Source organism: Lytechinus variegatus, chromosome 10 (genome assembly GCF_018143015.1).
Source record: "Lytechinus variegatus isolate NC3 chromosome 10, Lvar_3.0, whole genome shotgun sequence".
Classification (NCBI taxonomy): domain Eukaryota; kingdom Metazoa; phylum Echinodermata; class Echinoidea; order Temnopleuroida; family Toxopneustidae; genus Lytechinus; species Lytechinus variegatus.
In genome coordinates this window covers 6,957,011-6,972,639 of record NC_054749.1, presented here as the reverse complement: position 1 = coordinate 6,972,639, position 15,629 = coordinate 6,957,011, and the positions used below count along the sequence as shown (strand labels likewise).

General features: G+C 37.0%; 1 protein-coding gene across 1 annotated transcript; it reads left to right on the top strand.

Annotated features, from left to right (window-relative positions):
- The first annotated feature begins 573 nt into the window (after positions 1-573).
- Positions 574-6,854, top strand: LOC121422405. Its single transcript, XM_041617420.1, has 3 exons — positions 574-941; positions 5,280-5,527; positions 6,051-6,854. Exons 1-3 carry the CDS (start codon positions 875-877, stop codon positions 6,306-6,308), a joined length of 573 nt encoding a protein of 190 aa, XP_041473354.1. The 5' UTR covers positions 574-874; the 3' UTR covers positions 6,309-6,854.
- The last annotated feature ends 8,775 nt before the right edge of the window (positions 6,855-15,629 follow it).

Here is a 15,629-nt window from a genome sequence, read left to right as displayed (position 1 = left end):
GGTGTTGTGTCAGATACAGAGATGGTGTTAAATTGGCACCGGTGTTTTAGCAGTGCATCTTTGCGTGATCATTATGTTCTAAAATGTAGGTATGCCTCTAATTTAATACGTATGCATAACGACTATGCAATTTCTATTTGAAATTAATAAATGGGAATAAAAATGAGAAGTCAAATGCGATTTACACAATGAAACTTCCATTAAGTCCACTGCATATCACACGTGGGCCAAGCAGTTGATAGCACACGTGTACATGAGAATACAGGAACTCCCTGTGAATTTAGCGTCATGTTTTCATCCATCTCTATTATCGAATTTCTCTCCTTGTTGACGGATTCAGAAACACGTCCCTGGGGAAAAACAACCTGCTAACTTCACAAAAGATACACGCCCCTTTTATTATCCTCACGCTCACTCCCCGCGAGTCAGGTCAGCCAGCACTATTGATTGACATCCTGCTCGGCCAATAGAAATCCAGGATTCGCCCCGGCTCCCTCCCGCGCTGCCGTGATTGGCCGTTCGGCGAGAATAGTCTTTATTGACAGCAGGTCCTTGACTTCTTCCCAGGCAAACAAAAGTTGTTTTCAATTTCTGACGAAGCCATAGCGCACAGAACTGCACCGAAGAGCCCGCGAGCAATGGGAAATATGTATAAATAGACAGGATCGCATATCTGTTGTCAAATGAGCATTGCACCTCTGTCTACCAACATCGTGTACCTCAAACATCTTAGGATTCTTGACTTACAAACTGTATATAGCTAAACATTTCCATCGAAAGCTATAATCAGTCTACTGTACGTTTGCTCCATCGCTTTATACTTCTGAATATACTTTCTTCGTCGAGGACACACCTGATCTTCTAATTTTACAAGATGAATATCTTCCAGATCCAGCTTCTGCTTCTTGAACTCATGGTTTTCATCTCGCTGTCGATTGCAAGTAAGTCTTTCTTCACATTCCATCTATAAACCATCATTCGTCATATATATTACTTTATGTGTCTTTGTCGCTATATATTCTACTCGTAAAGAGTAGATGAATCATAATTGTGTTGGATTATAGCTAAGCTAAGTCTGTAAGTTTCATGGTAGCTATCAGTTAAGATGTCTACACCTTACCAAAACCAAGCGAAAGATCGAGATATTATTAAGGTGTTTACATTAAGCATCTACTGGAAACTTGTGAATTTACCATCTTCCTTTCAATCAAAGTGTACATATAGGGGATTGGAGAGTTAGGCGTAGGTCTATATTCATGTAGTAAAAATGTTTATAATTATAAAAATGATTGTTTAGATTACTTACAACGATACAGGATTCATTATGTGTCCATCAGTGCAGAATTCGATGTCTCCATAATTTTATATACGATATTTTATGGGAGCAGGCAGCGTGTTTTAGACTTTGATTCTTTTAAGGATAAGCGATCGATTTAATTTACATCATCTTGTTTATCACGTAAGAACAAAGTTCAGGTTTACAGTACAACAGTTGCGAAACTTTGCCAATCTATTTATATATCAGTTTCTCAGTATTGCATTAGAGCATGTAATAGGTCCATGATTAGAGATATGATAATTATAAACGCACACTGCATAAATTCTTTACATACACATATCGGATTATACTTTGTTCTGTATAGCCTAGGCCAATATCTTATTACCAAATTTGCACCTGTTTTACTCTCATTTTGGCCTGCTGTTGTTTTAGTCATATTTTCCTATAGAACACAGACAATTCTGACTAGAATATCGTTCGAAAAAATAACTAGACGTTTCAGGTGCACCCGACTGACTGTACTGATTTCGTTCGATAATGCTAAGTCATCCCAAAAAGAATGTAAAAGGAACTTTGAATATTCTGAAGATGTCGTCCCCAGGTATAGCCCCAAGGACAAAATGTAAAATCGAGCCAACTATTTACAATGCGATCATGCTGCAGTCAATTCAACGAAACCGACCGATGGACTGTCATTGGTAATAACGTAATAGATTCAGTCGGTCTGGAGTAGTGGGATTCGCCAGTGTGACCGTCTCCCCGTCACATCCCTGGGTCGATCCAGGGTATCCTTAACCATTAACCTTGTAACTCAACTTGACCCAGTGATCGATAACACAGCTTGAGATCGGTGGAGCACCTGCTCCTAGCGCTGTGGAGATTGTGATTCGAGCGGGGTGGATGTAGTTTTAAAAGCTTCAAGCTCTTTGAGGTAAAAAATAAAGAATAAATTCAATCTCGTTGTCTGATGTTTAACAGTAGCGATGTTCCTAGTTTCAAATACACTAAAAACACATAAGGGTGGAAAGTCACGAGGAGTGACAGCGTTTTCCACTCATATCGGAAACTCTGTCACACCTCTGCCCGGCTATTTAAAGATGATTACACTTTTCCATAGATTCATTACTTTTAGATTGAAGGAGTCCATGACATGTTTTCCCCGGACTTAGTTGTAGATACACCAAGATCAGTACCAAGAGAAGTCTATATAAGATTTTCAAAGACATTGTAGGTTAAATTATATCGATACCATGGATACGGGACCCGCCTAAGTTACGAAACTGCGGCAACGAAATTCGCACGAGTTCGTTTAAATCTCATTTTTAAAAAAATTCCTAGTTAGATGAGTTTTCTTAATTGTTTCTTTTACAAAACATGCATAATTCCATTAAATAGTTCGAGGATTTTTACAAACATAAAAATGCCACATGAGAACAAAGTGATAAGCAGGAAATCAAATATCATGTTGCAAATGAGCACTTTTATATAAAAAGTGCTCAAAGACAGTATCTGTTTTGAATCATTATGGTTAAGCCCCTGATCGTACATACATGGACGTCATATTATATTGGCAATATCTAGGCCTACCATGCTGTTTGATTTGTATTTATCTGTCTGTATTCTAAGAAACCACTCTATCAAATTACGCAATGAAAGTGAACGCTCTGTTTGACTTCTATTCTTAAGAATGGGAAACGCGAATTGTATTTATGGATTTTCTTCGAATAGACCGCGACACCTCACTCCCTTAAACCAATCAGATATCAGTGGTCATAAGAGGAAAGATAGAAAGGGAAAGATAATCGATACGTCATGAGTTAAAGAGATAAATAAATGATTGTTTGGCGGGAAAATTGTCAGCCTCGACCTTTCTTTCCCTGATCGATGAGTCACCGATGGATGGAGACAATCTATTGGGACATTTAGGATCCACCTCAAAATCAATTGGATAACTTGGCCCTTATCCACGGTGACGGCAAAAGGGCATTTTAGTCACATGGGCCGCCCATGGGGGCGGAATGGTCTAAGAAGTTTAGAAGGTTATGGAGATGTATAAATGGGAAGCTTGTGGTAAGGGGGGTGGGGGAGGGGCGTGTGAGGGGGTGGGGACGTTGATTCGTCATATTTCCCAATTAAGGCAAGGGACATCGTAATTTTCTGAACAACACTTAAGTAAAAAAAAACACCTCAAAGATTATCAGGTCATTCCAATTTACGTGTGTAGGCCTATATTAAACTCAAAAAATTGTCATCTGTTTGTAAGACATCTGACATTGTCGGATCTATCACGAGTCTATGTTCAACTTATTCTAAATGAATAAATTAATAAGCCCGAACAATAGAGTCCCTTTTCTTTTTCGTTCCCAGGTAGAAGAGGCCGGGAAGGGGGGGGGGTATGAAAATATTTCAAGTTGAACTGTTCCTGTAAGTAGACCATCAAAAGCTTTAGGAGGGGAATACATCGATGATGCACTTTTAACCTTCAAACATTTATCATCCAATACAGTCCCCGTCGTAATTCATTCGTTCCAACCAAAACTGTTACGACATATGTTCCAAATTTCTGATGTCATATCGTAGTAAAATGCGTTTACAGAGCAAACAGTCAGATAAGCTTCAGACAAGTTATATGAATAAGGGTTTCATAAACAAGCTTGAGTGGCGTCTTGCGTTCCTGAGAAGTTTTAGTAGGGACCCAAAGAAATGGGACTTTGGAATTATTTACATTGACGTACGCACAACAGGCATACGATTTATTGAAGAAAATATTTGTCCTTTTTCTGTCGTATTTGAGGCCGTGAAAGGGGATTCAATAAAATGAAGCCGAATGAATGAAACATTACGGATTGGACTTTGTTTTACACGCATGCAAGGTCAATTAGCATCTTACTGCTTGTTAATGAATAGGGGGTGTGGTATCAGCCTATACTTAGAAGATTTGAAGATTACTCTGTGTGGACTTTTAACCTTGCAGAGTTGTAGTATCTTTCCATCAACGGTCTCCAATATTATCTCGTTGGACATCAGCAGTGACATTTAAATGCATTTTTGTCAATAAGTACATATTAAAACAAGTGGCTTATAAATATCCACACGATCTAAATCACTAAATGGCAAAGATGAAATCTGCATAAGTCATGAAAGTGGGATTTGAGACTCTTTGTCATGTTTGTGTTTGAGATGTTTTCGGCATTTTTATACATGTCCCCTAATTTTGTTGCTTAAAAAGTCAAAATTGTATGAAATTTTTGAATTTGTCTCTGCGTGTTTTGTGGAAATCACGATATGATGCATGTATTTTCCCCACTCGAGTTGAACGTCAAAGTCACTTTGTAGCCCAGCTGGCAAACAGCATGCACGCTTGACCTGCCGCCCCTCGTCCAGGGGTGTCCCAGGTCAGCGGGGGAACGTGAGGGTGGCGATAGAGGCTAATGGCACTGATTGGAGTGTGACCGCGCCAATAAAATAAAAAAAAATTGTTTATAAGAAATGTCAGTAAACACCCCGAGTTCACAGGAGCAATTACGGTAATTTGGGTCTCTTGGGAACGAATTTTGTTGCTTCAACATCGGAAAGGTCGGCCTCTGAAATTCGCTGTTTCCTCCATAATGATCGTGGGTTATGATATATTTGAGAGCAGAAAAGGAGTCGATTTTTTTTGCTGAAAAGGAGAGAGGGAAATGTGATTGATCCTGACAAGTAATGTCTTAAATTACAGGGGTTTGCCCTTTTCTATGTTTCAATCGAAACATGGTTACACCGTTCTCCTGTTTTGTCGTATTCTTTCAATCTCCATAATGATCGCGAGATATCTTCCATTAGAGAGTCATAAGTTATGGACATTGAAACCCTGGTTATGTCAATGACGAGTAGTCGACTGGTCGTTTCCTAGTGACTGACTGTAGATCTTAGTTTGGAAATAAAAGCAAAAGTTTATTTTGATAATCATGCACATCGATGTCATTGACTGACCAATCTGATCTTTTCCCTGTCATTTCAGTCGCTCCGCAGCGAGGATGGCCTCTCAACATAGTCCCCGGTGACCTTCCAACCACAGACCTACCCGCACCGGCCAGGGATCAGCAGGACGTCCAGGAGACCCTCGATGAACTCGAACGAGAGACTTTCCGAAAAATCACCGAACACGAGCTGACCAGAGACAACCGACAGTATACCCCTCACAAGTGCTGCAAAATCGGCAAGAAGGTCGCCGACAAGGGTCTCTTCTGTACCATCGATCTCATGCAAGTAAGTAGAAAGGAATTATCTTAGTTAAGGGTGCTTGGGTGAAATTGTGAAATGAGGTTGGACATGGACCAACGAACGTTTCATGTCGAAAAGTTGCGAACGTCGATGCCATATTTGCTCCTGCGACAACAGCTCCTCCGCTATTTCTCTTACGATAGTTAGGTTTCATGTTTGGCATATTGTGTGAACTTCTACTTGGAGTAGTCGGCGCAGGAGCAAATGTCACGGAGTCTAATAAATTAGTGAGACCACCTAATATTCTCAGTTGATAGAGGGAGTGTGTTGTTCTCCAAAGTTTCTAGTTGATTGTCACGGACTGGATATCAAAGAGAAGAAGCAGGGTTATAGAGGTTGGTGATATAAAATCTCGAACGGATATGTGTATTCATAACAATACCGAATAAGGGAAAAGTTTGAAACCATACAGTTATAAAAGGAATAAGAACAAATAATGACGTCTCGCGACTGATTTATCTCATTCTGTTCTTTAAACATTTCACAATCTCTTTCCTTTTCTCGCCAGGTTGAGAAGAAGAACAACCAGGTCTACAGACGGAAGATGAAGTTCCTCGATTCTGTGCGACAGGATTCCGACGTGGCCTACAAATCCTTGATGACCAAGGTCGAGAAGTGCTACCCCAACAAGGCCTCAAGGTCAATGTTCAGCAAGTGTTGCGAGTGGCAACTGCAGATCAACACAGACGTCGACAACTGCAAATACCTGGAGTCAAGAGAGGCCAGGAGAGAGTGCAAACAAAGAGTGAGGGCGCGGGACGCATAGGTGATACTGTCTTGAAGATATCCATGCAAAGACTCAAAGACTTGAGAACAGACATTGTTGTAAATTGTACATTCAGCTATAACCAGACTATCGCGTTCTTCCATATTTTGAAGCAGAGTGATGGAGGTGAGATGCACTACTGTAAGATCGTGATGTATGAAACAAAGGTTCTGCATTTTGTAACATTTGCCCTTGTCATGGTGACTCCAAGCTGTCAGTGCCTTCAGTGAATATTAAGTTATTATATTGTCCATGTCGTTGATTGCGACATAGAACTTTCAAATCCCCGCAGAAATAGGGTTCAGAGCTTTCTGCACTATAACGTCAGGTTGAATTTAGAATGAAGTATTTCCATAAGCTCCAAACAGCGCCATGATGATAAAGAGTGACTTACTAACTCAGTTATCATTATTTGAAAATACGCGTCTATATAACAGGTTCAATCCAATACAATAGAATATCAACAATAATCATAGTTATAATGTGGGCATCGTTTGGGAGGTGGCGATATGTTCCATGAGTTATTAAAGGTACTTTGTTTTCGTTTTTAAAAAATCCCAAGATGCGGAGGAGTGAATCACGGAAAATGTCAAGAAATAAACTGTGAATGATTTTAATGGCAATTGTTATAAGCTACTCGAATCATTCAATCGAATTTCCTGAGACGGAAATTAATGTTAGTTTAATCCAAGGCCCCGTTGCAGAAAGACTTACAATCAAACGCAACTCTAAAAATCATGCGCAACTTGATTTTCAACCATTCAACAGCGCGTAATTGGGACTTGCGATTGATTTTTTGACTTGCGTTTAAACGCAACTCTTTCTGCAACGGACCCCAGGACTGGTTTAATCACTGGATTGACATGATTGACGTTCCATGAAACGGTCCCAGGAATTTACCTGATTGCGAAACCTTTACTACCATGGGGTAGACGTATAATTAAAAAAATATTTATATATTGAAGGCTGTTTCGTAAAGCTGTTTGTAAAACTATGAAGAGGCACAATTTTTGCCCCCTTTCGATCCCATGGGGTCGATCTGTTACACCAAAGTTGACCAAACGCAAACTGCGAATGTCCGCTCTTCTGGTTGGTTAGTATTATATGTTGTCTAATATCATATTAATATTAATTTTACGAACAGCTTTACGAAATTCCCTGATCTTTTTAAAACTAATTTATTATGCACTCCGCTTTTCGAATCATACGTACATGTATATAATAAGGAAGCTTGTTATGAGGTATTATGGAACATTTGTTTATGGTTTTTCATCACTGTCAGTATTCTGTTGTGCGTTCGCATGTATATAAATAGTGTAAATGATTTGCAAGCATTTCACTGATTTTTAGAATGCAGCTTATTTTCTAAAACACTTTATTGTTTCATTATTTCAAGTTCGGTGTACATTCAAAGTTTCAAACATATATACGAGGTTTTTGAAAGGGTCAAATTAATACTCGCTGGCCCTTTTGTTAGTGAGGGTTTCGGAGAAATATTGTGGCAATAGCAACGAACCTCGACTGTAATTTATTATTTTTGTTGTTGTCCCACCCCCTCCACAAGGTCAAGATAACCTGAGCTCGGTAACACAAATGTTTGCAATCAATCGCTAAATACCAGTGACCAATGGAGATCATCGTGGCATGCACACTTTGTTTGTAATAATGACCGGGAACCAATAACAGCGGTTCTTTCATATTTGCAATTCATCGCAAACCTTTGTGTTACGGAGCCCAGGTATTGTTAGCATAATCTTATGGTCAATATGCGATTGTACTAGTTTTCTTTATTGATTATGATTTATTGATGGTGGTTTTCTGTGTTTACGGGCAGTGGCCAATTTGGATTCAATTCGCGCACGTGTTCTTACCGGTACTGTTTTTGTTTACTTGACCAACGGTGTGCAGTCATTGTCCATTTTAAGTGACCGAGAGCTGACCATCACAGTGGAAGCGTTTTTTGTGTGCTTCCCTCCCTCTTACTATGTTTACTGTTGGGAACATTTTCAAAGCTGTATTTGCACTCTTTGGCCCAGGGGTTTAAGCCTAGATGACGAGTGTCCTTGGATTCCATTTCAACAATTTACTTCTGGGAATGTTTTGTTTACTTGCCACGAAGACATTTCTAATGACGATTTCATTTTCTTTGTAATGATTTCAATGAATGAGTTGTAATGTTGAAATTTCTGAGGAAAGACGAATACTCCATGCGAGTTCGCTATACCGGTACTGCTTCATCGCACGGCTGGCAGAAGGGCGTTAGCTCAATTTTCTCCCGTTGTATGATAAAGTTTTGATAGCTCTTTAATTTGGTAGAACTGTAATCACCTACAATGACGTAGTATTAAAAAATAACGACGTAATACCGCATTGTAAGAGGGCACAAACATTCGCTGTCAAAATTACTTTCCAGAGTTCGCGCCCTTTGACGCACTTCTGCCAGCCGCGCGATGGTTTTTATATCGCACACGCTGAAATACACAAGATGTTCATTGTCTTTAATGTTTTATTGCGGAATTGTCTTCTTTCGTCACTAGTTATACATAATCATGTGTTAGCATACATCGAGTGTTGTATGTATAAGTACTGTAATAATATCTCATGTGCAAATATCTTAATTCAGACGTATGTGTTCCTTTATGTGCTCCTTTTCAAAATGTGAAATGAGACGGACGTGTTATTATCCGGAGAAAGAAATAGAGTGGGAGGGGGTATAAAGATAGAGCGATGGAGAAAAGGGAAAATTGGAAGGAGAGAGGGGTGTAGAGAGAGGGGGAGAAAGAGAGGGGGGGGGGGGTAGCGTGATGCAACAGCAATTAATGATATAGCATAATGATACTGGATATGCAGGCCTACATGTAAACATCCATATCTACGCAAACAAGAAGATTAGATCGATGTCACTATTCTACATGCAATGAAGCTTTCTATAAATAAAATCGACTTTCACAAACAAATGGAAAGAAAGAAGTTGTCATCATATACACTGAGATACAGACACAAAGGTAATTTATAACGGTAATTGATTCAAGATAAATCAATAAATAAAGTTGAGGAGGGAAAGATAATGGCGACAGTAGGCTATGTTGGCATCCGAAGACTTGCATCTGACCTATTAAGTTAAAAGGATAAAAAAAATGATTTAAACAGATTAAGTCCAATCAGATATACAAAACGCTGAATATTTTCATAAAACGTTGACTATAGGAGTAATATATCCCCACATATTCTTTTGTATTTTATTGTATGATATTGTATCAATTCGAATTTTCCACTAAGAACTAACAAATATGGACCGACGACTTACGCTTCTTTATAATTATAGGCTTTATTAATATATCAAAAACCAAAATGAAGTCATGCTACCCCTCTTCTAAATGTACTACATTGGCTACCTGTTTCTGATAGAATACATTATCGAATACTTTTTCAAACCTATCAGTCTCTGTCAACCACACTACCTTCTTACATTTCTTCATTATTTCAGCAACAAAAATCTACATACTCTCTTCGATCTGCAGCTGCTCCTTCCTATATGTAATTCAAAAATCCAGAAAACAGGCCGGTTTCAACTCCTTTCAATCTCCTGCCCCCCGTCTTTGGAACAAACTCCCTCCATCTCTTCGAAACCTCTCTTCTCTTAACCTCTTCAAAAAACATCTCAAAACACACTTATATAACCATAAACCTTAACTTGTCTTACGCAATCAACAGCGCTTTGTATCCTCTGGAAAAAGCGCTATATAAATCCAATTATTATTATTATTACTTCGTGATTTGTTATCAGATTTGGATGAAATTGTAAAAGTTTTGCTCGGTCAATTTTACTCTTTTTCATGCTTTTGTTTTGATAACTATAATTACTTCCAGCCCGGAAAATTTTAATTTGTCTCATATATTGCTCATCACTAATGGTGGATTCTCCATATTACAAACATTATATGCCTGCATATTCAATGCATGATATTGCCTAAAAATGATAACCCCCCCTTCAGGGCCGTCACCAGCTTTTTTTTAGGGGGGGGTGCTTTTTATGAAAAAAAAAACACAAAAACACAAAAAACAACGTATTAACTCAATTTCATGCAGTTATATAGCCCGCCGGCCAGAATGGATATAGAAAGTACATACTGGTCAACATGCCTATTGTTCCTCAATGCAGTTTCGGTGTATCCCTACCCCCCCCCCCGGTTTTGTTTTGTTTTGGTTTTTTTTTATTTTGTTTTGTTTGTTTTTTTTTTAATTTTTTTTTTTTTGGTTCTGAAGGGGGGTGCGTTCGCACCCTCCGCACCCCCCCTGGCGACGGCCCTGCCCCTTTTTGTTCTAAATTACGCTCTTTTTGTAAACGAAATGATTTATTAAAACAAAATATTAGAAGGTGGCGCGAAATCTTTAATACGTTGGTTTTGGCAAGAGGCCAGTACATGTATAATAATAAAAAGAATGGGATGACACTTAAAAAAAATATAGTACCAAAATAATTGTGCAATGCGCTCTATCTACAAATATACACGGGTTAAATATCCTCCAGCGAAAGTTTAACCCTGTTGATATTTGTAAACAAGCTCTTATCAATAGGCAAAGTAATATTTACCACAATGAATGGGTTTTGGCAAAAGGCCGAGATGTATAACAAAACGGTATTGTGATGGCTCATATAATATATTTCTATTATTTCATATTCTAGTTCCTGTACGGCATCTTGACAATGAAAGGGGAAGCTAAATTTAGATTCAATAACATATTGAAAATAATTCAAGCGGAAATGCAAAGACAGCATTTATTGAGTAATAAGTGGGGCGAAACTTCACCCCTAGTTAGTTTTGTCTGTTTGAGCTATTCATTTATGGAAATCAATTTTGATTGCGGACATGTGGCATTATTGTGTTCCATATCAATCGTTAGAAAAATGGTTGACTGTTCCCGAAAATGATTATTATAACATCTTGGGTATATATATATATATATATGTTTTAACCGTCTTTGTTTTTGTTCAATATAAAAAATATATACTGTAATTTGATGACGATGCCGGTAATATCAGCGTAACTATATACAGAGGGCGCCTTGTCGTAATCTTACACAGTACCGTTCCATCTCTTTATCATGTCTAAGTGCTATCTATACACTGCAAAGCAGAGGTTTCAAAACTTGTCAAGTCGGTGTCAAAGAAGTAACACACAATATTTTACACCATAAATTAATGGTGTTAGTGCCCTAAGCCCTTTCACCTACATGTCAGTGAATGGTATGTCAGATCAACACAATGGGCGATTTCAAGTCCGATGTTGGAAGCACGATTTTTCTAGCTCTAAAACCTATTGTGAGTTAACACAAAATGATCCAGATCCCAAAACTCTAAGCTCAACACCTAGTAATTGAATTTTCATGACCATCTTCATTTTAATTATGTTTGGCGTTATACTCGTGTAAGAGATGACCTAACACTAACACTAAAAGGTCAACACTGACTTGAAATCGGAAATGTGGGGCTTCGCCATGCCCTCTTATCATTGCAAGCACAGCTCGAAAGTAGGACGGAGGTTATATCCTCATATTTTGCTGCTTTAAAAAAAAATCTATTCAATATCATTATCTATATAATTATATTCCATCCCTTATCAAGAATAGTCCATTCAGTATATAATGAGATGTGGTTGACAAGAGAGCACATGGGTGTATAAAATATCACTTCATAAGGCACATAAAGGTGTAATATTTTTATAAATAAAGAGATAAAATCAAATTGAATTATTATTAATTCTCCTTTTCCCACTTCTCAATTTCGCCCTAGTTACCTTTGCCTTTCGTCACATGACCCGATGAAGCGGCCAAACCGGGGGGGGGGGGGCGGTATTGGGAGTACTGAAGCAACCTCACTTGCTAAACAGTTCAGTTTTATTGTGTAATGTTAAATTGATATGTGTGCTCTTGAATTTCATTTCTTTTATATTGCATGTAGTTTTTCTTTTTCTGTAATTGTTCACCATTGTATTATGATTGTTATATGTATTTTTATACTGGGCTCTCTATGTACTGAAGAGACTACCCTGTCTAAAGAAAACAGAAATAAATAAATAAATAAATAATACAATTTTACCGAAATCCTCTTCATGTTGTAGTAGTGAAAAACCCTGGTAACCTTTTTTTTTCTTATTGCCTATCAATTTTTTTTCCTAACCAAAATTACCTTCACCTTGGACTGTAACCCGTCCTCCTTTCTTTGGCTTGTCAATTTTTCTTCCAAACCATCACCCTCTATTATAAAAAATATCTTTCTTAGAGCTCTGTTTCGTCAACACAGATTAGTCATCACTTATTCATTCCTTGTCATTATTTACCCCCTAAAAATAAAAATGAGGAGAAACATATAGGACCCAATCAACACACGGTAGAAATGGGTCAATATCTGTATTAATTACTTTATTTATGAACAGAAAATTATCAGTTGTTGAAATCAACATTCTTGCACCAGATCAAAAGAAGTGATGATAAAACTAAATACAAAAATATATCTATAAAAAAACAGAAAACTAACAGAAATGACTATTTGATAAGAGTTCATTCATAATTATGCGAACATCATCTCGATCAGTAAACTTCCTTCGATAATCTTAAATCCAACAGCTCTTCCTAAGCAAAGGTCATATCCTACAAAGTACATGATTATATACTTCATTGATCATTTAAAAAATCGCAAAAATTATATAAATGCACATTAACGAATCAAATTTAATGAAATGTAATAAATGTATATCGTCACAACATCCAAACATCCCATTAAGTGACACTTGTATAAAGATTTAAGATAGGGGAAGGGGGGGGGTCAAGTAAGTTTTAGCAAAAATGCGATTCACATCTTCCGGAAAAACGAATTTTGTTAATTTACATCCCGACATAGCAGCCAATCAAACTGTTTATTCACACTGGTGATAATTTTTTTTTTACAAACATAATGTTATACATATATTATTTGAAACAAATGTAGCCATAGGTCATTCAAAACATTTAAATGTAACAGAAACAAAATAAAATATGACAATGTGATATACAGTCATTTCTCATATCCACTGTTGACAAATTCTGAAAAATAGATCAATGCATTGGCCGTTATACTGAACTCCAGTTTAATTTAGACCATTATTATGGTTTCACCTTGTGCTAAAAGTATCGTAAGCTAAAAATGTATTAGGTTTACATTGTATGTTTCTTGTGGTTATTATGTTGTTTCCCTATGGATTAATGATGAAGAAATGTATTTCAAATAATGATATACCGTAGTTACGAAAGATTTTGAGTGAAAAGCGAGCTGATAAATTTAGCCTGTAATATTGGTTCACATCTGACTCGCCACAGTTCATTTACAACTTTAGCAGTGGATAGACATATATATAGACAGGTAGATGTATGCTGGTTTATTTGATATAAGTAATACATCACAACGGCCGAGTAGAATTGTGATGTATTCAAATATAAATTAACGTCAATCAATACATTAAAATGAAATGCATGACATTGAATGATAGTTGATATTAGTGAGTGCAGAATAAATACTATGGAATCGAAATATGATTCGAATAGCATAATGACAATGTCTATTAATTAATAATTGCAAAAATAAATATATATCATTCTTATGCATCAATAATTACACATAACATCGTAGCCATGACGTGTTTTCCTTCATCAAGAAATTTATCCACACTGTGCTGCACTCGACCCAGGTGAGGTGAATGGGTACCCGGCAGGAGAAATTCCTTGCATGCACTGAGCGCCGGTGATGGTAGCTCGAACTAAAGCCGGGGTTATAATAGCAGCACTATGTATCCTCTGGCAAAAAGTGCTTTATAAATCCAGCTATTATTATCATAACTAACAGTGAAATAGCAGAAATCGAAATTAATTGAGTTGCATTCGAATTGAAGTGAAAATTGAGTGATACATAAATTATCATAAATTAGTTATTATAAATGTATAGTAGCTTCATTTTTTTGTTGGGGGAGGGGGAGGGAAATCAAACAATGATTTGAAAAGTAGTTAAATGTATATAACGAAAAGTGGAATAGCGGTAATAATGAAGTAAGATTAACTGATAAAGAGTTTTAATGTGATTTTGAATTGAACCAGAGTTTAGAATATTGTCCATTGTGTTTTCAATGAAAGCTGCTCACTATAAATAAATCTCTGTTTAAAAAAGCAAATGTCGAATTTTTGCGGCATTTGTGCATAGTTAGAATGCAGAGAACCTTGACAAGTATTATGAAGGTGATCTTCAGAGAATATGGACAAACAATCTGGAATTCACAACTCAGATCTGCAAAACGCAATAATCATGAGAAACTCCCCCAACACTGATCTTTATTTTGTATTTATTTTAACAGCTATATGGGGACAATGGTTATAGAATTGTGACCAGATATGATAACAACTGTATATCATGGTAATGCTAAGTTATGGTGTTGGGGGAAAAACATGTTTTTGCGCTTACCAAGAGTTGCGTTAACACGCAAGAGTGTCTTGCGAAAACATGGATGATAATCGAATATACTTATTTTGTACGAAGCATCATGAGCGTGGGAAGAATGGGTTCAAATTTTGAGGCTATTATTGTTGTTGTTGTTGGTGCAACTCTCTTCTTTAAAGGTCAAGTCCACCTCAGAAAAATGTTCATTTGAATCAATAGAGAAAAATCAGACAAGCACAATGCTTAAAATTTCATCAAAATCGGATGTAAAATAAGAAAGTTATGACATTTCAAAATTTCGTTTATTTTTAACAAAATAGTTACATGAACGAGCCAGTTACATCCAAATGAGAGAGTCGATGATGTCACTCACTCACTATTTCTTTTTCTTTATTGTTTGAATTATACAATATTGCAATTTTTACGAATTTGACGATTATGACCTCCTTGCCTGAAGCACAGAATGTTAAAATAGTGGAATTCCAGGTGTTCAGGGAGGAATGAAACTTCATTTCACATGGCAATGATGAGAAAATAAAAATAATTCATATTTCGTTTAGGCCTAATAAAGTACAAAAGAAATAATGAGTGAGTGATGTCATCAGTTCCTCATTTGCATACTGATCGAGATGTGCATATAACTGTTTCGTTAAATGAAGCGAAACTTTAAAATGCCATAACTTTCTTATTTTACATCGGAATTTGATGAAATTTTCAGTGTTATGCTTGTTGAATTTTTCTCTTTTTATTCGAATCAAGTTTTTGTTGGGGTGGACTTGTCCTTTTAAGAGGCGAATGACGACAGTTATTAGTGAAACTACTTTGTATAAACTAGAAGTCTATACAGGGATGGGAGA